Here is a 24,415-nt window from a genome sequence, read left to right as displayed (position 1 = left end):
AATATTACAGTCAATCTACTGTTACTTTAGGCTAGACCTTTTGGGTACAGGGAAGGATTCCAAGACACTGAATACAAAATTTGTATAAAGTTTCTGCCTCTGTAAAATTTTCAAGGTAAATTGTTCTAAACATGGGTTAAACAAGTCAAAGAAAATGCCTTACATGGTGTCAAACTTCATTTAAAATAAAACAAATAACAAAATAAAAATAATTTTCCTTTATAGTTTTAAATGTGATTTTCCAAGCTTGTGGTGAGAATTCACCGAGGCCAAATGCACACCCTGGGGTGCCACAGGACTAGACTGACATTTTTTTTCAAGCTAGATAACCCTGTTTAACATATGACAAGGTTTCTGCACACCTAAAATAAATTCTGATCAATACTTGAAATGTAACATCTGAAATCAGCTTGCAGAAACCGTTTCATAAATGCTTGGGGAAAAAGGCTTCCAGTCTAACCACAGTAGCCATACACTGCTGACAATTAAGATGCTCTTATACTTAAATGCAAACCCTATATTTTAAAAATGTACAAGATACATACTGAAGAAGAAAATCTATCTGTTGTACCCTGTTGGTAGGATGATGTCTTTGTGATCATGGTAATGTTAACATGATAATGGTAAAAATTTTTAGTAAGGAGATAATCTCTCTCTCTTTGCCCTCAAGTCTTTTAACCTACATAATGTACAGTTTCTTTATTTTTATCTTTCTTTGTTTTCTTAAAATATGACATTTTTAACCAATTTGTATTTTTCATAACTAACAAACCTGAGGTCTTTACATTAGTTTAATACTAGCGCCAAGCTGGAAACCGGTAGAATTAATAATAAACCTGTAAGATCCAGGGACTTTTTAATTTAAAAATAAAAATTTTTTTATAAACTGGAAATTATTGCAAATTTCTCTCTGATGCAGAGAACCCTTTTGAGATAAAAGAGGAAAAACCAATGTGTAAGACATTTATCACTCAAAACTGAGTTTTAATCTGCTTTAAAAACCCTTTATGTATTTAAAACACTTAATTTTGTGTAAATATTCCAGTAACCTTGGATTTGGTCAAAATGATATATGTTTACAATGTCCACAATACTCTATGCAATTAAAGTATACTCGTCTGCATTTTAAATGAATTTAGTTTAATTTCTTGAATACATCTCTGTAGATAGACAACTGAGTAGATCTTATCTCACTCTGTCAAAGATTGCATTACCTGGAAAAATTAAAAGCATTTGACATTATTAGTAATTATTTTCAACTTTTCCACAGAAGCATCAACAAAACTGTATTTCAAATTAATATCAATTTCATTATACGTGTAACTGTGTAAGTACAGTATGGAATAAATCACAGGTAGCAAATATGAACTTCAGAGTGAATTACAACTGTAGCAAGAAAAAAAGAAAATTATGTGAGCTTAAGTAAATAATATACTTACAAGGATTTTGGGCTTCTTCTGTACTTAACAGACACATTCACTCCTGACAGTCGTAGAGCTTTGATAATATTATCAAAATATGGGGAAACGTAAATTTCATCTATTTCGAGACTCTTCAGTTTCTCAAGGTGTCTGAAGGTGACATCTTCCTTTGGAGAGAGAGAGAGAGAGAAAAACAAGTCAGCTTTGGTTACACATATAGTATGACAAAATGTCATTAATCAGACCAAACTGCAAGGATACCACATCTGGATATTTTAACCATATCTAGCCTAGGCTGGTCTAAGTTCATACAGCCTACGTAGGGCTAATATGGCTACCGTCTAGCAGGTTTAGTGTAAAGTAAGGGAGACAAGATTTTTGAGGGCCTGTTGTTGAAGCATGTTTCACGATTTAGAGCGAGTTTAGTCGATGACCAGATAGATCACTCCGGGCCATGGAGTAGAATAGAGGTGGTGTGGGCCGCCATATCTGGGTAACCAGTGGCAGGGCTGACTTGGTCTTGTTTGATGATTGAGTTTTGTTTTTCTGAAAGTGAAAACCTACTGCACTGACCTGGAGGATTAATATTATAAAAAGTTTATAAGAATTACTCTAGAAAGTAAAACTTACCAGGGAATTTTCTGTTGACCAAAATAATTTGCCTAGCCAAACCTAAATCTCAAACTCTTTATTGCCTAGTCTGGACCAGCCTGAAATGACTTAAGGGGACCGTCTGCTATGGCGGATGACTTATCAACTTGAAAAAATAAAAAATTGAGTTATTATTTCTATCTATGTAGAAACATGCTTTCTAGAAGTTTCAGCCAATTATTTATACAAATAATGAAGACATGTATAGCGGTTTTTAAATGATGACGTCATCATAACTGCGTTGTCTGTATGACTGAGTTCGACAGGATCGTCTTAGCATGTTTATTTTTGCATATATACAGCGATTTTTTCAGATGTTTCGAAATTCTCATACGTCTGGCAGCGATGAAAGGTAGTGTGAGAGCTCTGGGCAGTTTTAGGCGAGACTCAAGTCAACGTCAAGAGAACAACTCAGTTACTCCGCAGACGTCAAAGTGGTTGCATGCACATGCGTTTGTTTACTTGCTGTTTACGTTGTTTTTATAACTTCCTAGTGAACTTATAGCAATGCCGAAGTTACCTAAGATCAAGAAAGCTACTAAGCAACTAAGGCTAGTAAAATTAGCGAAGGCCAGGAGTGTGCTGAAAGAAAAACAGGAAAATTCATTGTTATCAGCTCCCTCATTGTCTCATGTCACGCCGTCAACATCATTGTCTCGTGTCACACTTAAGAGTATTAATACCACTTTTAGGGGGAGGACCAGGATCCTTGATGTAGAAATCAACAATAAAAGTACAAATAAAGTAATTATAATAATGTTGTTTTGACTTTTCAAAGAAAAAAGCAAAAATTTACATAGCAAATCTTTGGGAGCTCATAACTCAAAAACATACTTATTCGCATGTTGGTAGCCATTACTCGGTTATTTATTATCCAATTTTAGAGAGAAAGATATCATTGGAAAGAGGAATAAAAATCCCATAATTCCTTATGAGCCATTTTTTTCTTTCTTTCTTTCAGATTTTTTTGAGTATAAAAAAAAAAATAAATAAATAAATAATTAATCAAAATTCGGTCCTCATAGAATTATTCCTTATATAAAGTAGTTTTTATGGTATGATTTTCAATAAAATTGATGTCATATTAGTGGAGAAATCGCTACCTAAATTTTTTTAAAAAATAATTTTCACTAATAAATCTAAAAGTTTTTCCTCAAATTACTTGAAATTTTTGTTTGATGAAGGTATTATATATATCTAAAACATACACATAAAGGGAATTTGTGAATTTTGAATAATAAAAAAAAATAAATACACAACATAGCGGACGGTCCCCTTAAATCAACCTTTTCTAGAAAAAGACCAGTCTGAGAAATATTAAAAAATATATTCATGCACTTGTTTTTTTTTTTACACCATTGTGGTGGCGTTTGGAAAGTAGGTTTGTATGATGAAATTTGTTTGGGTTCTCATGTTTGTTTGTTTTTTTTTTTTTTTTTGTGATTTTTTTTTTTTTTTTTTTTTTTTTTTTTTTTTTTGCCATGTTTAGTTCGTGTGTTAATAAATGGGCGATGGGCTTAAGCATTTATACTGTTTTTTTATTTTTTTTTATTTATGTATTGTAGTCAAGTTGATTGATAGTAAGCTCCCCTTCAATTGCAATGTGAGATTTCTGTTGGCATCGTATGATGAAGATGATGGATGCTGAGAAGTGCCATATTTAGGGACTAAAGTGGTTAGGAGATTAAACTTGAAGGCCTGTGGAACAACAAGAAGCCCAGTTAATATCTTTGACTTTTTTTTTTTTTTTTTATTTTTTTATTTTTTTTGTGTGTGTGGATACAGGGTGTTGTGAATCTGGGGCTTGATGTTGTGGAGACTTCTTAAGGGGCGATGCCAATGAATGGTTTCCTCTGCCAATAATAATTATGTATAATGTGCTGATAGTGATTCCAGTTAACACAGGGTATGTTTGGTTGAGTGTTAAGTTCAAGGAGAGGGAGACAAGTGGGAGTGCAACCCAGTTGTCCATTATTTGCTGACAACTGACAGTTTAACGGATTAAATACAGCGGCACGGCCAGGCCTGCAGATCGATCCCCACCGCGGGTTGGTGATCGGCTGCAGCCCCCCCACGTACGCTGGTCCTGCCAGCGAGCGGGGGGGGGGGGAGCGTCAGGTCTGTCTCTCCACTACCTTCAACTTCCTCGGGCTACACCGGGAAGAGCGAGGTAGCTAGGAGTGATCGTGAGAGGTGCGCCGCTCACGATCTCGTCACGACGCCGCACGTGCCACGTATGGTCTTAGGACCAACCAGGACGTACGCGCAAGTGATTGGAGGCGACCGTCAGGGGGGGAGGGGGTAGCGTCAGTTCTGTCTCTCCGATACTTTCAACTTCCTCGGCATACGCCAGGAAGAGCGAGGTATATAGGAGTGATCGTGAGAGATGCGCCGCTCACGATCCCGTCACGACGCCGCACGTGCCAGGTATGGTCTTAGGACCAGCCAGGACGTACGCGCAAGTGATTCGAGGCAACCGTCAGGGATCTGTTGCTGATCCTTCTTCTGAAGGAGGAGGGTCTTGGGAGCTGCTCTTGTTGGAGGGACTGGACGGTCCTACTCCTCAAGACGCTGTAACTTCCGATATTCAGAGTAACTTTGCCCAGGTTATTGCACTGATTCGTCAGCACAACGACCTGGGGGAAGGATCGCCGCTCCCACCAGCAGAGCCCATGTCTCTGCTCGAGTCGTTTTGGGGCCCGAGAGGGAACCCAAACCGACGGTGGGTTTGCCGCGATCGCAGCTTGCCGATTCTGTCTTGAACCAGAGTCTCTCGTCTCCGGACAAGAAGGCTCTCTCAGTTCTGGCCGGTCGATCAAGCTACTTCCACCTCCTCTACTGCGACAGCGGCGTTTCTACGTGTCTTCGGACACCGTATTTAAATACTCCTTCGGTCCTCCTGAGAGGTTTCGACCTCGACGAGGACTGGAAGAGCGGAAATCGCCGCCTCTACGGCGATAGCTCCATGTTGATTCATAATTAAGTAATGAAAATGAAAACAGTGTACTTACAGTTTCATTTTCAAGATCAAACAAACCATTAGTAGAAAACACAATATAAACAAAGCATACGACGATGAAACGGGCAGAGAGCGATGACGAACACGTCCTTCACACCCGCGGCCGAAAGCAAAAGTGATTCTTCACCTCGCGCGCACGATCGGACAAGCAGTTAACTACCGTTCTCCCCTTGTTCGAAGCTTACGACCGTCCCAGCTGCCGCTAGTTACCTTCCTATTGTTAAAGGACCGAGGGTTTGTATTACGTATCGGAACAAACTTTATGTAATGGCTAATATAAAACGGTGCAAACATTACAACAATCGGACGAAAGAATTTCTTATTTTTTCGGCAGCTACCGCGAGGACGTAAGGAAAATGTTTTTTCAAAAATTCACCATAAATCAAAATATTGTGCTAAAGACTTCCAATGTGTTGCAACATGAAGTTAAATGATTGAATATTACTAGAATGTAAGAGTTTTAGCTTACAATTGCGTTTTTCGACCATTTGTCGAGTCAAAGTTGACCAAAGGTTGAAATTTTGGCACTTATTGTTACTTATATGAAAATATTTCAAAACTGATGAAAGCTACAACCATGGGTTGTTTTTAGTTGTATTCTACATGAAATTGTGCACGTTTTCATATATAAAACTTTATGTAATGGCTAATATAAAACGGTGCAAACATTACGACAATCTGACAAAAGCATTTCTGATTTTTTCGGAAGAGTTACCTCGTGGACGTAAGGAAGTTTTTTTTAAAATTCACCATAAATCAAAATATTGTGTTAGAGACTTCCAATTTGTTGCAAAATGAAGGTAAATGATTGAATATTACTAGAATGTAAGAGTTTTAGCTTACAATTGCGTTTTTCGACCATTTCGGTCGAGTCAAAGTTGACCAAAGGTTGAAATTTTGGCACATCATTATTTATATGAAAATATTTCAAAACTGATAAAAGCTACAACCATGGGCTGTGTTATGTTGTATTCTACAAGAAATTGTGCACATTTTCATATATAAAACTCTATGTAACGGCTAATTTAAAATGGTGCAAAAATTTCAATAATCGGACGAAATAATTTCTGAGATGTGTCGCTGATGCTTTTTAGTGTGAGAAGAAAGCAATAAGCGCATGCGCGCCTGGGTAACGCTTATAAACAAAACAACAGCTTGATCCGTGAACTCCCAGCATCCCTCAAGGCGCGTGATTCAAAAATTTTTGCCAAGTAGGCCTATAACTCTTTTTCCGCGAATTTTTAAAAAAACTTTTTTGCGTCGACGTATCATACGTCAATTAAGCACCCAACAGACAATTTTCGTTGACGTTTAATACATCCAATAGGTGTTTAAGGGTTAATAAAGTAGGAATAAGTAATATGTGAATTTCCTTGTTAACCTCTAAATTTGTTCCTATCATCCTGCATCAATTGTGTTAAAGAAAAAGACCCTACAACATAACCTTACCAACAAAGTGGTGAAACATGATGTAAACAAACTAGTCCCGTTGTTTGTATATATGCAATTTATAACGTGAAGCACATATCATTAATTTAATGTTTTTCAGCTTACAGTGTAGGTGCTGTAATGTTAACTCATTTGAGGAAGAAGTAAAAGCAAGTAAAGGAAGAGATCTTTAAAGAATGAAAGAGCAGAATGACCTAGATATCAGGCTGTGGGATATAACAACAAACAAAAGTAATGGTAATACTAACCTCTAAATCAGGAAGCAATTTCTGTACTTCCAAAAACTGAGAAAGATTTGGTAGTTCTGGTGGAATGTCAAGAACAGGATCAGGGCATGGAACTTCTTCATGCCATGCAATGATGGAAACATGGACAAGATTAAGTAGAACAGCTATTGCCCCACCAAAGCAGCCAAACACCTAGAGAGAGAGAAATGAAAAATAAATTGTATGGAGGTGCAGGCAGTTCCCGGTTATTGGCAACCTATACTCTGTTTTTTCCATCTGTCCACCCGCCTGAGGTGTTTGCGTATGGTAACACTGCGTCCCGGGCTTTAGATAGTTACATTCAGCTTACATTCAACAAAAATAACAATATCCTATTTCGAATATTAACGGTGTAATTCGCATACAGTAAATGATTAAAACACTTTCCAGTTGGAAATGTACCCCCAGATATCCTTTTATTTATCTAAAACTTACATATAGCGTCACTATCTAAAGCCCGGGACGCAGTGTTACCATACGCAAACTCCACAAGCGGGTGGACAGATTAAAAAAAAAAAAAAAAAAAAAAAAAAAAAAACTTGTCTGGCACCTAAAATCAGCTAATTTCAGTGCTGAAATGCACATAGTATTTCCACATATCGGCGCCAATACACTCCTTTAAAACAAAGGTGTATTGACCAGTTATCAGCACTGATAATCACCGGAAATCACCGAATGGAACCCCCGCCGATTACTGGGGACTGCCTGTACTATACAGTACAGGCAGTCCCCGGGTTACGACGGGGGTTCTGTTCTTGAGACGCATTGTAAGCCGAAAATCGTCGTAAGCCGGAACATCATAAAAAATCCTAAGAAAAATGATATTGTTATGATACAATAAAGTTTCATACATACTTACCTGGCAGATATATACATAGCTAAGACTCCGTCGTCCCCGACAGAAATTCAAATTTCGCGGCACACGCTGCAGGTAGGTCAGGTGATCTACCGTCCTGCCCTGGGTGGCAGGATTAGGAACCATTCCTGTTTTCTATCATATTTTTTCTCTTCCACCTGTCTCCTTGCGGGGAGGCTGGGTGGGCCCTAATCGTATATATCTGCCAGGTAAGTATGTATGAAACTTTATTGTATCATAACAATATCATTTTCATACAATCAACTTACCTGTCAGATATATACATAGCTGATTGGCACCCTTCGGTGGAGGGTAAGAGACAGCTACTATATGGAATAGACAGGTAAACAACATATGTTGTAGGTATAAATAAAACCTTGGTTCCTACCTGATAGGTGGTAACTTCGTGGGTGTTTTTGCCCGTAGTCTGCATCACTCAGAAACTTTAGCGAGATATGTGATCTATGGCCAGAGTTCTTGTGGGTCTGCCGAAGGGGTCTTATCCACTTACTCGGCAGAGCTGAAAGGACTTTGTCAATGGGTGCTGATCCACTTATATGACAATACACCTTATGAAGGAGCGCAACACCGATCCCGATCACCTGATCCTAACACGAGGGTTCGCGCTCAAATTGGAAAGAGTTATCCCCACACTCCTTTCAAAAACCCCAATAATTTCACTAAGTTAAAAAACTTTAACTCAAAGTTAAGGATCAGTGTCGGCTCCTTATCCCAGTAACGTATCCGCAGAAACGTATAAACCAAAAGAGAAGGATCTCTCGTAGGTTAACTTGACATCCTTTGTGTAATGAGAAGTCAACACAGAGTTGCCTCTACCGTACACACAGCTAATATGTCTTATATGACATATTGTTATGTAAAGAACAAGAATTTGCAAAAGCGCGCACTTCCTGCGCTTTTTAAATTCTAGCTGTTTGAAGGAATCAAGTCACTAATGAAGTGCTTAGGAGATCTCCATGTTTCAAAGAAGACCAGGGCTTTCTTGAAATGGATCTCACCCGACTGAAGCCTGAAGCCTGGCAGGAACCTTGCGCCTGGCTGGTGCTTCGCTCTTGGTTGGCGCCTAGCGCTTGTCTGGTACCTTTCGCTTGACTGGCGCCTCGCATCTGGATGACGCTTCGCGTCTTAGCTGGAGATTCGCGCCTAGAGCCTGGCTTGCGCCTGGCTGGCTGCTCGCGCCTGGCTGGCGCTTTGTGCCTGCCTGGCGCCTCGCGCCTGCCTGGAGCTTCGCGCCTGGCTGGCGTCTAGCTCCTGGTTGGAGTGGCGCCTTGCGCCTGCCTGGAGCTTTGCGGCTGGCTGGCACCTCGCGCCTGGCTGGCGTCTCGCGCCAGGTTGGCGCTTTGTGCCTGCCTGGCGCCTCGCGCCTGGCGTCTCGCGTCCAGGTTGGCGCTTTGTGCCTGCCTGGCGCCTTGCGCCTGCCTGGAGCTTTGCGCCTGGCCTGGCGTTTCCCTCGGCGCTCGCGTTGGTTAGTGGCGCCTTGCGCCTGCCTGGAGCTTCGCCGCTGGCTGGTACCTCGCGCCTGCCTGGCGCCTCGCACCTGGGTGGCTCCTCCCACTTGCCGGAGCTTCGAGCTTGGTAGAGTCTCGAGGATGTCTGGCAATGTCCACATCGGACACTCTTATCTGTCCTATATGTTCGCATCTAGCGCATCTGTGTCAGGATGTAGGCTCGGTCTTTCTCCTCATCAGACAATGACAGTGTTCTTGGGGCTGTCTGCAGGTTTCTTCTTCCTTACTGACTGTGTCAGAAGGTCTTGAGTCGCCTTCTCAGTTAATGAACGAGAAATGTCCTTCACTACTGAGAAGGGAACAAAAAGTCGACAAAGCGAGTACAGAAGCGCTGCCCTCTGAGCGTGGGAGACCGCTTTGGTTAAAAAGACACTATATAACTGTCCTCTTTTTAAGAAGACCTGCTCCAAACAAAGAGGAGATCTCAACCGAGCCATCCTGAACCGCTTTGTCTATATAAGACAAAATACACAGAAGGACTTCTGGTTCGAGTCCTTCGACAATCATGGGCTTTCTTGGACTCACCCCAAGGGACCAATCTAAGAAGTTGAAAACTTCCAATACATGAAAGAGTCCCTTGAGGAGATGGTCCAGTTCTGAAATGCCCCAAGTTATACGGGCAGAGTTCAAACCTTGTCTACGTGAAGCGTCAACTAAGGTCGAAAAGTCCGCTTCTGACGTAGACGGAAGAGAAATACCCAAATTCTCTCCCGTCTGATATCAAATGCCTCTTTTACCAGCTAGTCTCGCTGGAGGCATGCAGAAGACCGTTCTAACTAACTCCTTCTTCAACTTCATCCAAGAGTCTAAAGACTGAAGAGCCCTCTTCATCGAAATGGCGGGCTTCATTCTAAGAAAAAACGAAGATTTCTTTGTCTTTGCACTCGAGAAAAGAGAGCGCGGAGGAGGAGGAGAGGCAGGAGTCAAGTCGTCTCCATACTCCTCTAGAAGCAAGGCTGTCAAAACATTATAGTTCGACAGTCCTTCTCTTCCTTGATACTCCTCCTCCGAGTTTACTTCTAACTCGGGGTCTAGATGAGTCTCCGCTGCTAATTCAGTACGTCTTTCCTCTGGAGGAGACAAACTCCTAATAGGAGAGGGGCTAAGGGAATGATATTCCTTCCTCTTCCCCGCTTTAATAGTCCGGAAGGCGCCAACAGCCCAGGCTTCTCTCCATAAATGGATGACGCTTCCCGCTTGGATGACGCTTCTAGTCAGTCAAGCGTCCTGGCTGAGGCCTCCCGTTTGTGTGGCTGCTGACGTCTGGATGACGCCTCGCGCCTGGAAGACGCTTCGCTCTCAAAAGGCGTCCTAACTGGCGCCAAAATTTTGGTTGGAGCCTCGCGTCTAAAAGCAGCTTTAAATGACTATTCATGTCTTGACGACGTCTCACGTCCTCTGGCGTTGACTGTCTTCCGTAAGATTCTCCCGATCTCGCTCTCGAAACCGAAGCCTCTGCGATATGTTTGGAAGCTTCACGTCTGCATGACGCCTCTCGCTTCGCAGGGGAGAGAGGACGAGACTTCTTGATTGGAAGCGCAACGTCCTTCCTACGAGGCGCTAACACTCCCACCAAAGAGGCCAGTTGCTCTTGTACTGGCAAGATAATCTTCCTTGAAGCTTTTCCCACGTCATCTTCAATCGGGGAGAAGTAGGAAAAGGAAGCAGTCTATAGGAAGCCTGTTCGTCTTCTCACAACTCTTTCCAATAAATGTTAAACATGTTAACAGTTATTATCGTCGATCGAGAAGGATCTCTTTGTTAACGCGAATAGGAGCGAAAAAAAGAGATTCTCGATGCTCTATGCGATATGAGGGTGTCGTGGAAATGGCCTAAGTGATTAAATGGGTAACGAAATCAGGAACGAATCTTGCCGTTACCGAGCTTGGTGTCCGAGAGTCTACCGGACTCCTAGGTTAATAACTCGCTAAAACGAGAAAATCTTGGATGGTGCTCTTGGCTCACTGCGCCAGGCTGGCGCTTCTGGCGCAAATTTTGCGCCAGGCTGGCGCTTCTGGAGCATTGCGCCAGGTTGGTACTTCTGGCGCGTTGCGCCAAGCTGGCGCTTTCTTCTAATTCTTTTTATGTTATGTGCCAGAACACCTGTGCCTTTATGGTACCCGACCTCCTTTCACATGTTAATTCCGTTCTTAGTAGGAAAAAAACTTAATATACGTAGTATAGTCCATTCAGGGAAACAAGTTCTGCCCCAAAGAGAATGTTTCCCATCCGACTCATCCATCTTCTTCTGAGCAGGTACTCTAATAAGCTATGCTTTCGTAAGCCTGAGAGCATTACATAATATAATGTTCTGCTGCGATAGAATCCTTTAATAATGTTACCTACGGTAAACAGCATTGAAAGGTTGTACTATCTCTCTTATTGAAAGCTTCTTAGCAAAAAGGCATACAATATTTATTTATGTTAGCTAACTATCCCTCAATCCGAGGTTAGACCGCGATTGTAGGGGAGAGATACGGAAAGTTTTCCAATCCCACAGGAGAGAGAGATTCGCCCGACCGCTCATGACTGACACCTACATGGTACTGACAAGTAACTGGCGTAGGAGTAATGCGTTGGTCTCAGGCTCTCAGCGAAAGCAGTCCCCGCTTACTCTTCCAGAGTTGCCAGCTATCCAATTAATAAAGGAATTTAATAAAATTATTATCGAACTTCAGGAAGTTCTTATTAAAGCATATTTAAGCGAAACAAGACTTCGATAAATCTAGAAGCTAAGTAGGTGTAGTCTTAACAATCCCTTTAAGCGTAGTCCTTCCTAGGAAAGACGTAGAAGGATACTTGTAATTGAGTTGCACAGAAAAGAAGTAACTACGGTATGTGTTTATGATTTGACCGTATCGTATTCTCATACAGCAGAAACTCTACTACCTTCTACTATCTTCGTTCTTTTCGTTAATAGAACGATAGAAAGAGTATATATATATATCCTTAAGGAACGAAGTTAATCAAGGAACTCTTTAAATCGTGATTTCTTCATAAATCGCGGAAGAGACAGAATTCCTGTTCATCACTAGGGTTTACGGAGGGAAGTAGATATTTTCTATCCGCCGATCATACCCAAACATCGATGAGATCTTATTAAGAAAAACTCCCAAAGCTCTTGCCTCCTCAAAACGAGGGAAGAGCATGGATGAAGGAGAGAGTCCGCATTGAGAGGAACTGCCTAACAAAGGAGTCTTCTGAATAATGAAAAGGGGCTTCTCTTAGTATCAGAATCCTTCTGACAAAAGCAACGGCCGCCTGTGCGACATCTTGCACATTTGCCAGGGGGAAAGTTGTTCAAGTTAAAAATTCAAAGAGGAGTCTCGCGACTGACCTCTCTCTCTAATGAAGATTTTGAAATCTTCTGACGCCTGGCGTCTGGATCCTTGTGCCTAGCGCCTGGCGTCTGGATAGTTCCGCGCGCCTGGAATGTTCCGCACGCTAGAAAGGAGACTCGCTCCTGGAACGTTCCGCTTGCGTGGAAGGTCCCGTGCGCCCTAATAGATCCGAGCGCCTCTAGTCTTGTTATACGAGCCTCTTGCCAGAAAACGTTCAATGGAAGCATTTCTGATTGCCATTCTACTATAAGGCTCCTTAGTTAAGCCGTCTGTTTTCTCTTTGAAGGCGCCTTGCGCCAAGAAAAAGTTCTGGAACGCGGCTCGCACTCAGTTGCTGGAACGCGGCTCGCGTTTATCTGTATGAACGAGGCTCGCGCTAGTCTGTTGGAACGCGGCTCGCGCTAGTCTGTTGGAACGCGGCTCGCTGCAGGCTGTTGGAACGTGGCTCGCGCTAGCTTGCTGGCTGGCTTTCAGCCTCTCGCTCAGTGAGTCAGTGTTCTCTTATTCAGAGAACGAGCCAGATCGTCCGAACTTCTAACATGTACATTCTTCGTCTTTTCGGATGTAAGATGAAGAAAGAAACGGAAAAAAGAACAGACGCACTTTTTAAAGGCTGCCTTTGCAATGGCTATCCCTGGCAGTCTGGGACGTTTTACAGATCCTGCCGAGGGAACGCCCGATCGGTGGGGATTCTCCATAACCTCCGTAAGGCTTTCGACTTCCTTCTCCTCTGGGCTTGTGAGTTTGGAAGAGGTCTAGGCCTGAGAGCGAGACAGAGCCGATCGAACGCACCCTCTACTAATTAGGACGCCTTTCCAATGGCGAACTTGGCAGTCTGGGACGTTCTACAGATCCTGCCGAGGGGACGCCTGATCGGTGGGGATTCTCCATAACCTCCGTAAGGCTTTCGACTTTCCTTCTCCTCTGGGTATGCGAGCTTGGAAGAGGTCTAGGCCTGGGAGCGAAACAGAGCCGAACAGAACGCACCCTCCACTGCACTAACAGTAAAATCACTTCTTACCTTTCAATAGCTCGTATTTTTGAGCTACATTCCTTTGTCTTCAAATTGCAATATGAATTTGAAGATTCTGTGAAGTAAGAAGGAGATGAGGATACCACACTACTAGTAATGTTAATGCCGCCTCTAACTGCTCGTTAGTACGAGAGCTATATAAACTTCTAAAGGAAGCGTAACTATTCTTTCCTTACATCGTCAAGAAGGAAGGTTAGTTAGCTCAATCAATTCTAACATTTACTACACGTTATTATGAATAAATATTAAAATTTTCCTTCTTGCAAACTATGTGATTGTCTACCGAAAAGTTCGGTAGTTACACGTAAACAATTCTTCGAAATTTTCGAAGCCAAAGTTATCAAAACAAATTAATATGCGTATGCCGAACCAAAGATCCAGTACTTCCCTGCAAAAGATAGCCCAGAAGATCGATGGTGATGAAATCCAAAAATCAAGTCAGGAGGAACTGCAAACGTTGTTTACATTCCAAGCGACAGAAAAAATATGATAGAAAACAGGAATGGTTCCTAATCCTGCCACCCAGGGCAGGACGGTAGATCACCTGACCTACCTGCAGCGTGTGCCGCGAAATTTGAATTTCTGTCGGGGACGACGGAGTCTTAGCTATGTATATATCTGACAGGTAAGTTGATTGTATGAAACCTTACTTTTAATGCTTTGGGTGCATTGAAAACTATGTAAACTACATCTTATTACATTTTTCATCCAAAAAACCTTCAAATATTGCTTATTTTGCATTTTTTGTGTCATATTTTCTTCTGCCAGATCAGTGTTGTAGGCGTCTTAACCCTGGAAGAATTTCTGATGAATATAATTGAAAAGCGACTTAACCTCGGAACGTCGTAAGCCGAACCCGTCGTAACCTGGGGACTGCCTGTATGTGATTTTTCAGTTTCCTAAAATAATTTGGTTTACCAGTTCAAATAAGCACAATAACAAAATACAAGAACATCAAACTAGTTACAGCATGTACACTGTTGCAACATGAGAAGAGGATTAAAAGTAGAACTTACCAAAACCAAGGGAGGTAGTAAGTTTGTGTTGCGGAAATAAATTTCCGTGGTAGTTGGAAACGATGAAAGGAAACCAATGATTGCCTCCGAGCGTCCTTCCATAGCTGGATCCAAGTCTTCTATTCTAAAATTCACTGGACTGAGAGCAAAAAACTCGATGACCAATGTTTTAATTGACGGGAACGTTAACATGGGCTGCAATAAAATAAATAAAATATAACGGCATCAGATATTCCAAATGCATAAAACAGCTGAAGGAGGCTCATTAAAAATAGTGATTCTGATGTCAAAGGATTAAGCTGTGACGAAAAAGAAATGACAAATTTTCTAAGACAATTTGTATTTTTCATAGCTACAAACCTGAGGTCTTAACAATATAACAATTTGTTGAAAATTGTATTTTTCCTAACCATACAAACCTGAGGTCCTTTAACAATAGGAATATACTTTCGGCGTAGCTGGAATTACGGCCGTTGAATCTTGAACAAGGTGGTTAGGCAGTAACTACCGTGGGGCAGGCTAGCCTGCCCGGATCCTGCCCGGATGTAAACACTCCACTTTGCCTTTTGGCCCAGGTTCAGATTGAGGGCTGGCATGAGTTGCGCATATTTGTTAAAGGACCTCAGGTTTGTATAGTTAGGAAAAATACAATTTTCAACAAATTGTTATTTGTTCCCATACGTAATACAAACCTTTCGGTCCTTTAACAATCGGAAGACTCACTGATTGGTGGGAGGAATCTGAGTGAGCCTCTAGAACTGACTGGAGTTCTGCGCACCTAGGCTACTCCTCCTGGCTGTAAGAGCGAGGAGGAGTGTCCTGCTGCCTCTGACAACTTGATCAGAGTATAGGAGCGGCGTGATCAAGAGTCAGACTTCTGGGTCTTTTCGAAATGAGTGAGGGATCGTGATTCATCCGAAAAAGGACTGTGAAGAATATTGGGATCGGAGACATTAATGCAAAGTTCTTGGAAGGGTTTGCATTATTGTCAGTCTCCTTCCTCCCCTTGCTAGAGGAAGGAACGGGATTGCTTCTATGATTCTGATAAGAAACATAAAAAGGATGCTTATGTATAGGCATACCGCATCAATCGTCTGACCAGCCAGTGTGAGTTCGAGTCCTATCCTCAACCCGAAGGAGAGGAATGGAGAGACGAGGCGTTGAAGGGGGAGAGCAAGTCACTTGCATCCTTCTTACTTCTACAACTGCACACCATGGACGAGATGCAACTTGTCATGTCAAGGAGCAGGGTAAGCAAACACATCTTGCAAGCATCCACCACTGGTCCAAGGAAATGAGGTTCCAAGGACCTGCGGGCAGTCCCGAAGGGAAAGAAGGATATGGTCGCAATGACCTATCCATCTGCAGCGAAGTCTCTCGCGGTCTCGTACCCCACTGCGGCAAAGTCTCTTCATCTCCGTGGTGGATAGGACACCGACACTCCATGGTGGGTGTCGATGGTTATGGGTACCGGAACACGCCAGTAGGACGAAATAACGATTGATATGGTACAACCGATACTAAGTCCACAGCGTAGCTCGTGACGGTCTTGGACGCTTCGACAGCTGCCGACTGACTGTGTTCGGTTGTGTGAGGCGAGCTGTCCAAGCATCCGAGGCGTAGTCACGTGACCCTCACCTTTTGAAGGGTTATGCCGAGAGACCATACAAATCGTCTATCTGTTGCCACCAATGCCGGAAGGCGAGATGATGTTTCTCTCAAGGCATGTGCCCAACAGGCGTAAGTCAATTGCCTTCTAGAGACCGAGGTCCATGATGGCAAGACAGAAGTTCTCACAGTAGTTGAATCTCAGCTAAGGAGAAACAACACTATGTGCCGTTGAAGATGAAGGTGGTAGGTGAATGCAGACCTACGTCTTCACAGCCGAATCGAGAGAAGTAACTCTCAAGATTCTGAACTTAGAAAAGTCCCGCCAATGACACCAACCCACGAAGACGGTTTAATCCCTGTGATTTACAAAGGACTGAAAACGCTAAACTGTTACGTCATTGCTGTTCGGTGAGAAGTCGGAGTTGCAATGAAAGCGGAGCGCTTTTCAGTTATGAAAACACAGGGATGTACTGCCTGAAGAACCGCTTTTCATGGGCTGAATCATCATCTTCTTCTTCCCAGGTTATCCAGGAAGGACATCTATATACTTGGAAGTAGAGCTAGCAGGGCGGGGAACAGGCGATGTCTTCCGTTATATATCTACAATTCGGAGTGAACAATGAACAATTGCACACCTACGAATACGAGATATATTTAGAAGACAAACTCAGATGTCTGAAGAAATCATTCCGCATTATCGCAGCGGCAGGTGCGATGCAGCGGGAGACTAGTCTACAGACTTGTTACCGTGCGGTAAACAGAAAGATGATAGCGAGTCTATTGAGATATCTCTGTCTGAATATTCTCGCAATGTCCAAGGCGATTCAGTAGAGATGGTCATTCACGTATGCGAGAATTCCAGCCAACCAGAGACCTACATCTGTGATTGCCGGGCAGAGATTCGGTTTGGTAGTCAATCATTGTCGCGGAGAGACATAATCCAACCGTGCTATCTTGGAGAGCCAGCTGGTACTGGGCTGCGGCAGTCAGCCCAATACACCGCTACCTCTCGCTCACTCGTCATCCTGAGGTGCCAGGTAATCCATTTCAAGAAGGAATGCGTTCGGCTAGAACCATCGAGCGCAAAAAAATACGCTCGAGCATTTGCATTTAATCGAAACGGATTTCGGTGAATGCAAACGCTGAGGTGGTGTTGTACAATACCATAAGTATCTCAAAATCAAAACTGGTATATAACTCCTGGGAGGTTTGCAGGGCAGTCCCAAGTTGCAGTTCAATTAAGAAGATACTATTCGTCTCGGTCACAACCCGTAGAGTTAACTACGCTATGTGCCTACACCTCGGACAATTCAACTGATAACAGAAGCATGTCGCGATATACGTAGTATATTTGTAGGTTCCTGTACATAGACCTCCATCCTAAATTCTCTTCCATTCAAGGAACAAGATTAAGGACTGGAAGCCGACACCCTTCATTCTCTAATGAAGAGAGTGAAGGAGAAGTTTTCCCCGAAGGAAGACTTCTATGGTGATAACAGGATACCGAAGACAATAGTTCAAGCCAAACTGGATGTTCCCACCCGTTCTTCTCTATCCCGGGGTTGGCCGCCTACCGAGGTGACGGACCGTCAGGTCCATCCAGGCTGAGCCCTTCCTGAGATATTCTTCATTCAGCAGCAGTGCTTTTCTCTAACACTAGAAATTCCAGGAATTCGAGCATTTGGCGAGATTCCCGATTATCATAGTAACAATTATCTGGGATTCTCGTCTCGCCCACTCTGGACCGTGGTTTCGCCAAAGTGTTTGCAGATCGTAGAAGACCAGAACACTCGGAGAGTGCTAGAAATTCCGAAGAACTCTAAGCACTCAGCGAAACCCCCACCGAATTCGTCAGTCGATCATCGGGTGGTGGTCCTCCCGATTCCCGTAGAAATCGAGGATGGGGCAAGATCCTTCCTCAACGACGGGGACTTATGTCCGGTAGGACCCAAAGGTCCCCCCAGGAACGCAGTCCCCCAACGTGGAATCCTATGGAGAACGCTCTGCAGGATCCCTCCCCTTCCCTTCGCAGCCATAGGGAGAGAGGGAATGGGGGAGGAAGATTGGATACTCGCTCGCCTTCCCAGCGGAACTAGCAGTCGGAGAAGCGAGTATGAGCAGCCATCACCGCACCCACTCAGAGTCTAGGAAAACGTTACCGTCTGGAGAAAACGTTTTCCCGAGGAGGGTTATGAACTCGTACTGTAGGCTAAACATCTGCTGCCACTGTGACTCTCGTCTGGGTGGGGCTGAGCGAGCACCTGACAGGAGAGAGCCGATACCGTCCTCCCACGCGTCCCAGTCCTCGTCGAGGTCGAAGCCTCTCAAGAGGACCGAAGGGGGAGCCCACCCTGGTCTCTGAGTGCGTGGTCCAGACGGACCGTCATGTGAACGGCGGTGATGGTCCCTCCGAGAGTCTGGGAAGCGTCATTCGTCCTCGCCAGCCCCCCACGATCTCCTCCAAGCCTCGTTCCTCTCGGTGTTGCCTGAGGAGGTTGAAGGGACAGGTGAGGGAGACCTGATGCTCCTACCCTGCCTACTAGCAGAACCAGTAGGCTGGGAGGACTGCAGGCGATCACCAACCCACGGTGGCGATCGAGCTGCAGGTCTGGACCAGCGGCTTCTTGCGGAGAAACACTGGACCAAGGAACGGAGCGCCGGTCTCTTATGTCAGGGAAGCTGTTACGAGAGCTCCTTCCCTGCCTACCAGCAGAACTGGTAGGCTGGGAGGACTGTAGGCGATCATCAACCACAGTGACGATCGAGCTGCCGGTCTGGACCAGCAGTCTTCTTGCGGAGAAACACTGGACCAAGAACGGAGCATCAGTCTCTTCAGGAGAGCTGCTGGCGATTGGGCTGTACTGGTCGAGCGGCTAGACCGAGAGCAGCGGCGACTGTCCCGAGCGTCAGAAGAGCTGCTGCTGGTTCCCCGATCCGTCCGGTCCTGGTGGCAGCGGCGGTCAGGGGACCGGCAGAATCCGCTGTCGCGATGGGAGCACGCCCCTCGCGATCACTCCTGATCGCCTCGCTCTTCCCGGTGTAGCCCGAGTAAGTTGAAGGGATAGGAGAGGTAGGTCTAATGTCCCCCCCCACAAACGGCAGAACTGGCGTGCTGGGGGGGAGGGGGGCTGCAGACGCTCGCCAACCCGCGGTGGCGATCGATCTTCAGGCCTGGTCGAGCGGCTCTCCCGGGGAGAGCGGCTGGACCGAGAACCGTGGCGACGGTCCCAAGCGTCAGAAGAGCTGCTGCTGGTCCCCCTCTCCGCCCGGTCCCAGTGGGAGCGGCGGTCAGGGGACTGGCAGAGTTTTCTGTTGCGGTGGGAGTAAGGCCTGTCCTCATGGTGCGTCACGCCGCTTGAGGCTGGTCCAGGCAACCATGGGGACCGCTTCCTCACCTCAGCCCGCGGCTGGTCTAGGACCGTCGCGTCAACCCTGGGTACCAGCGACTCGCCACGAGAGCGATTGCTGGCCTGGTGGGAGTCACCTGGGCGACTCCCACCAGTCTTCTGCTCTGTGCCTGGATCCTGGCGCCGAGCGAACTCGGTTGCCTGGGTCTTGGCTGCACGGTCACCCGCAGGTGACCGTACACTTGGTACCTCTCGCGAACGAGAGGCCGAGACGGTACCTGGCGTCGAGGCGGAACCTCTGGCGCCAGGAGAGGTGGTACCGGTGTTAGCCAGTACCCCTCCGGTCCCTGTCATCTTCTTCCTTGCGGAAGGAGAGACAGGCCCTGTTCCCGAAGGAACAGGAGGACCAGCGGAAGCCCCAACTATCCCACCGGAGTGGGACAGACCCTTAGAGGTCTCTGAGCGAGACCTCTTGGGGGGGGGCTACCTTCTTCTTTTTCGGCTGGGGGGCCTCAGAAGTCGAAGGGTGAGAGGCGGCAGAAGACGACGGCGACACCTTCCTCTTATTCCTAGACTTCCTCTTCGCCAGTTCCTCAGAAGAACCGACAGGTCCTCCATTCAGGACAGAGTTGGGGCAATTGCCGAAGCAACACGGCCCAACTGCACCTGTCCAGAGGGACCTGCGGGAGTAGCAGTGGAGAGAACGCTTCCTCGAGGAGGGCTACGAAACTCCTACCTGGCAGGTGAAGCGTCTGCAACCCCCAAGACTGGTCAGTCGGCGAATGCGACCGTCATCTGGGTGGGGCTGTTTGAAAGAAAAGGATTAATTAAAAGAGGGCTGAATGGCCCGCCTCCACCGGCCTCTAGGTGCACGGACCCGTGGGAACGTCACGTCAACCCTGGGCACTGGACAATGGTCTGGCGAGTCACCCGAGCGACTCCTACCATCTTCCGCTCTGTGCCTGGGTCCTGACACGGGGAGCGAACTCCCCAGTCTGGACCCTGGCTGCACGGTGTACACTCGGTAACGCTCACAAGCGGGCGGCCAAGACGGTTCCAGGTCCGGAGGTGGAACCTTCGGAACCGGGAGAGGAGACAGACACTTAGAAGTCCCGTGACGAGACTTCTTAGGGGGGGAGACCACCTTCTCTTACGGCAAAGCCTAAAAGTTGAAGAGGGGGAGGCATGAAGATATGAAGATCTCGAAGAGGAGGATGACAACACTTGACGAGCTCTCTTTCTCTTCGGTTTCTTCTTCTGCCAGACTTCTACCATCAGGAGTAGATATCCTCACAGTGCAGCGCGACAGCTTCATCTAGTGACATAACCCCCGGGAGTAGTGGTAATGAAAATGATTATCAGCAGGGGATCAGTACACACACTTGAGGATCGGTGCGCAACATGCTACGAGTCATAGGTACAATTCCAAGGTTAGGATAACCAACACAAAGAGCATCCAACCAATACTGCTGAAAACACAATCACCACTAGTCTGTAAAATAAGGAAAAAAATATTAAAGTAATGAGGATACTCCTCACACATCCAAGGGCGCTGCCCTCCGAAGTGAGAGGAGATCCCCCAACATCAGCACCGCACGCCCATCCTTCTACCTTCTTCCTATAGTAAGTGAAAGGAAGAAGGAGAAGAGAAATTACCATAACAAAACACGGACAAACCTTTGAAGTTCCCTTGGTAATTCCCAAGCATAAGCATAATTTCCGGATGAATACATGTCTCATCCTCACGATAAATACATATCTCGTCCTCATGCAGGTCTGAGCCAGTGTTAAAGGGCGAAAGAATGTAAATATGTTGGCATACCTTAGCTGCCGGCTCTTAACACAAGTAGAGGGGCAGTTACAAAGGCTATCACAAAAAGTGGGGTTGTATATTAATTGAAAAACCCAGGATAAACCTTTGTTTAGTATTAATATCAAACACCATATATGCATAATTATTTAAAAAAAAAAAAAAAAAAAAAAAAAAAAAAAAAAAAAAAAAAAAAAAAAAAAAAAACAAAAAAAAAAAAAAAAAAAAAAAAAAAAAAAAAAAAGATCCCACCGGGAAAAAGATTAACGACCAGTCAGCCGGGGCTCACAAACACACGTCTTCCTCGGAAGACGGCCGAAAGTAAAGTGGAGTGTTTACATCCGGGCAGGCTAGCCCATGGTAGTTACTGCCTAACCACCTTGTTCAAGATTCAACGGCCGTAATTCCAGCAACGCCGAAAGTATATTCCTATTGTTAAAGGACCGAAAGGTTTGTATTACGTATCGGAACAAAGGATAATTTCTAGCGCCTAGCTGGAATCGGTAAAAAAGTAGATGAAAGCAAGGAATCTTATGGTATCTGGCAACGCATGCGTAAATCAGGTGAAGAGAGGTCAAACGCCGAACATCTCCACCAGTCTTTCCCAACTCAGGATGACTTAAACAAAAAGAGGGGCGGCTAGAGGCGGGCAGTATAACGTTAAGACCTCAGGTTTGTAGCTATGAAAAATACAAATTGTCTTAGAAAATTTGACATTTGTTCATTCGCAAACAAACCTTCGGTCTTAACAATAGGATAGACTCATACTTGGAGGGAGGTATAAGACATCCTAGACTGGCTGGGGGCCTACCGGCCAGTCCAGCTCTCAAAAGAAATAGTTCTTGGAGAGGGACTGAAGCCCATTGAGAAGCTAGATACACTAAAATCTAACCACTCAGAACCTGAGTGACGTACAATGATATATGGGATAACCATTGTATAGGGAACCAAAGAAAAACTGTGACTGCCCAAAAAAACAAACCAGGGCACTAGGGTTTGTAGTACTCCCGACTCCTCCTTGCCCAGGAGCAGAGCCCATGCTACTAAATAGTGGGTAAGATATTGAATACTGCACGACCACCCTAGCAGTATGGCTACCTCACTCACCTGTATCAGACCAGTCCAGCAAATGACGTGTCAATTCCTTAAACCGTCTGAAGGAAGAACGAAAGGTACAAGAGAAAGAGGGAGGCCAGCCAACTCACTCATTCTCTCATCCACACAATCATCTTAGGTACGATACAAAGGTGCCCCGTTAAGGGCAACTATGAATTACACAACCTGTTGGGCAGCCACCACAGGACCCAGGGAAAATGTGTCCATAGATCTGTGGGCAACATCCTTAAGACAGAAAGAGGTGAATGTAATCAAGTACCAGCGCTCAGCACTCTATGTACAGCCAAGTTCTTTTTGAAAGCCAGAGAGGGACCAATATCCCTAACGTCATGTGCTATAGCCTGCACAGACGTGGCGATGGAATCATCAAGAGTCAAGTATGCCTGTCTGATGACTTCCCGTATCCAAAAAGAGATAGTATTCTTAGACACCTCTTTCTTCGTACGGCCTGTACTGACAAAAAGTCTGCGGCAGCCTGGTCTAAGGTGCCGAGTCCTTTTAAGATAGTAACGCAGGGCCCAGACAGGGCACAACAAAAGCTCTTGAGCATCACCACCCACTAGTCAGTCAGAGAGGGAATGGAGAAACTAGCGAAGCTGTCATCATGCACCGAGGGATTTTGGGTCTTGGCCACGAACTCCGGAACAAATTCGAAGGCCACTGACTTCCAACCCCTGGTGTGCTTCACCTCATAACTCAGACCGTGGAGCTCCCCTACCCTTTTGGAAGATGCCAAAGCCAAAAGGAAAACTGTCTTAAGCGTCGGGTTCCTATCAGATGAGCGGCGCAAGGGCTCATATGGGCTCTTAGTCAAGCTTTTAAGCACCAAGGAAACATCCCACGTTGGGGGCTTGAGCTCTCTAGGAGAAGACGACTGCTCAAACCCCTCAACTAGCAGGGAAAGTTCCCAGGAAGAGGAGACGTCAATACCCTTCAGGCTTAACACCAAACTCAGAGCCGCCCTGTAGCCTCTAATAGCATACAAAGACAAACGTTTCTCGTCTCTGAGGAAGGTTAAAAAGTCTGCTATTCGCTGAATAGAGGTCACGAGTGGAGAAAAACCCCGTTTACGACACCAATCACAGTAGATCGCCCATTTGCCTTGGTAAACTGCGGAGGTTGACTTCCTAAGACTGCTGGACATGTGCCCAGCTGACTTCTGAGAAAAGCCTCTCTCTCGGAGGACATAGTTGATAGCCTCCAACCGTGAAGACAGGGATTCTACTGACTGGTGGACCCTTTCCGCATGAAGCTGACACAGGAGATGCTGCCAAGGCGGAATCTCCCTCGGAATCTCCGACAACAACGATAGCAGATCTGGAAACCATTCCGCCTGAGGCCACAGAGGGGCCACCAGAGTCCTTCTGAGACCCTGTGAACGCAACAGCCTGTTTAGAACCAGACGGATCAAACAAAACGGAGGAAAGGCATATACCTCCAGATTGTCCCAGGGATGTTGGAATGTGTCTTCTGCCAATGCCAAGGGATCTGGGACCACTGAACAGAACACTTCCAGCTTCCTGTTGTAATGTGTCGCGAAAAGGTCCAGCATGGGTCTCCCCCAAATCTGGAAAAGCCTGTCTGCCACCACTTTATGAAGGGACAATTCTGTGCCTAAGATCTGATCCCGGCGACTGAGTTTGTCTGCGACCACGTTCCGTTTCCCTGGGATATACCTGGCTGAAAGCTCTACCGAATTGCTGATTGCCCACTGGTGAAGCTCGACGGACAAGGCATGAAGCTGCTGAGAAACTAGGCCTCCCTGTTTGTTCACGTAGGCTACCAACGTGGTGTTGTCTGACATGAGAACAACAGAGTGACCCTCTACCATCCCCTGAAACTCCTTCAGACCCAGGAAAGCCGCCTTCAACTCCAAAACGTTGATATGCTGCTGCTTGTTCTCTAAACCCCAAACGCCTGAAGCGATGAGGCCGCCTAAGTGTGCGCCCC

The 24,415-nt window shown here is 45.3% G+C and overlaps 2 protein-coding genes across 3 annotated transcripts in view; one reads left to right on the top strand and one right to left on the bottom strand.

Annotated features, from left to right (window-relative positions):
- The window catches only part of LOC135226519 (retinol dehydrogenase 12-like), a 248,483-nt gene that overhangs the window by 28,168 nt on the left and 195,900 nt on the right, over positions 1 to 24,415 (top strand). The window lies entirely within an intron of this gene.
- Positions 204 to 24,415, bottom strand: part of LOC135226518 (uncharacterized) — a 157,608-nt gene continuing 133,396 nt past the window's right edge. For both annotated transcript variants that reach the window (XM_064266143.1, XM_064266142.1), the window contains 4 exons: positions 14,582 to 14,776; positions 6,789 to 6,959; positions 1,440 to 1,588; positions 204 to 1,214 (listed from right to left, as the gene is read on the bottom strand). In XM_064266143.1, the coding sequence (XP_064122213.1) occupies positions 1,211 to 1,214; positions 1,440 to 1,588; positions 6,789 to 6,959; positions 14,582 to 14,776 (519 nt within the window). In that variant the 3' untranslated portion in view covers positions 204 to 1,210. The remainder of the gene's footprint in view (positions 1,215 to 1,439; positions 1,589 to 6,788; positions 6,960 to 14,581; positions 14,777 to 24,415) is intronic.

This window comes from Macrobrachium nipponense, chromosome 14 (assembly GCF_015104395.2).
Source record: "Macrobrachium nipponense isolate FS-2020 chromosome 14, ASM1510439v2, whole genome shotgun sequence".
Taxonomy (NCBI): Eukaryota; Metazoa; Arthropoda; class Malacostraca; order Decapoda; family Palaemonidae; genus Macrobrachium; species Macrobrachium nipponense.
Note: the sequence above shows the minus strand (reverse complement) of the source record. Positions and strands in the feature narration are given on the sequence as shown.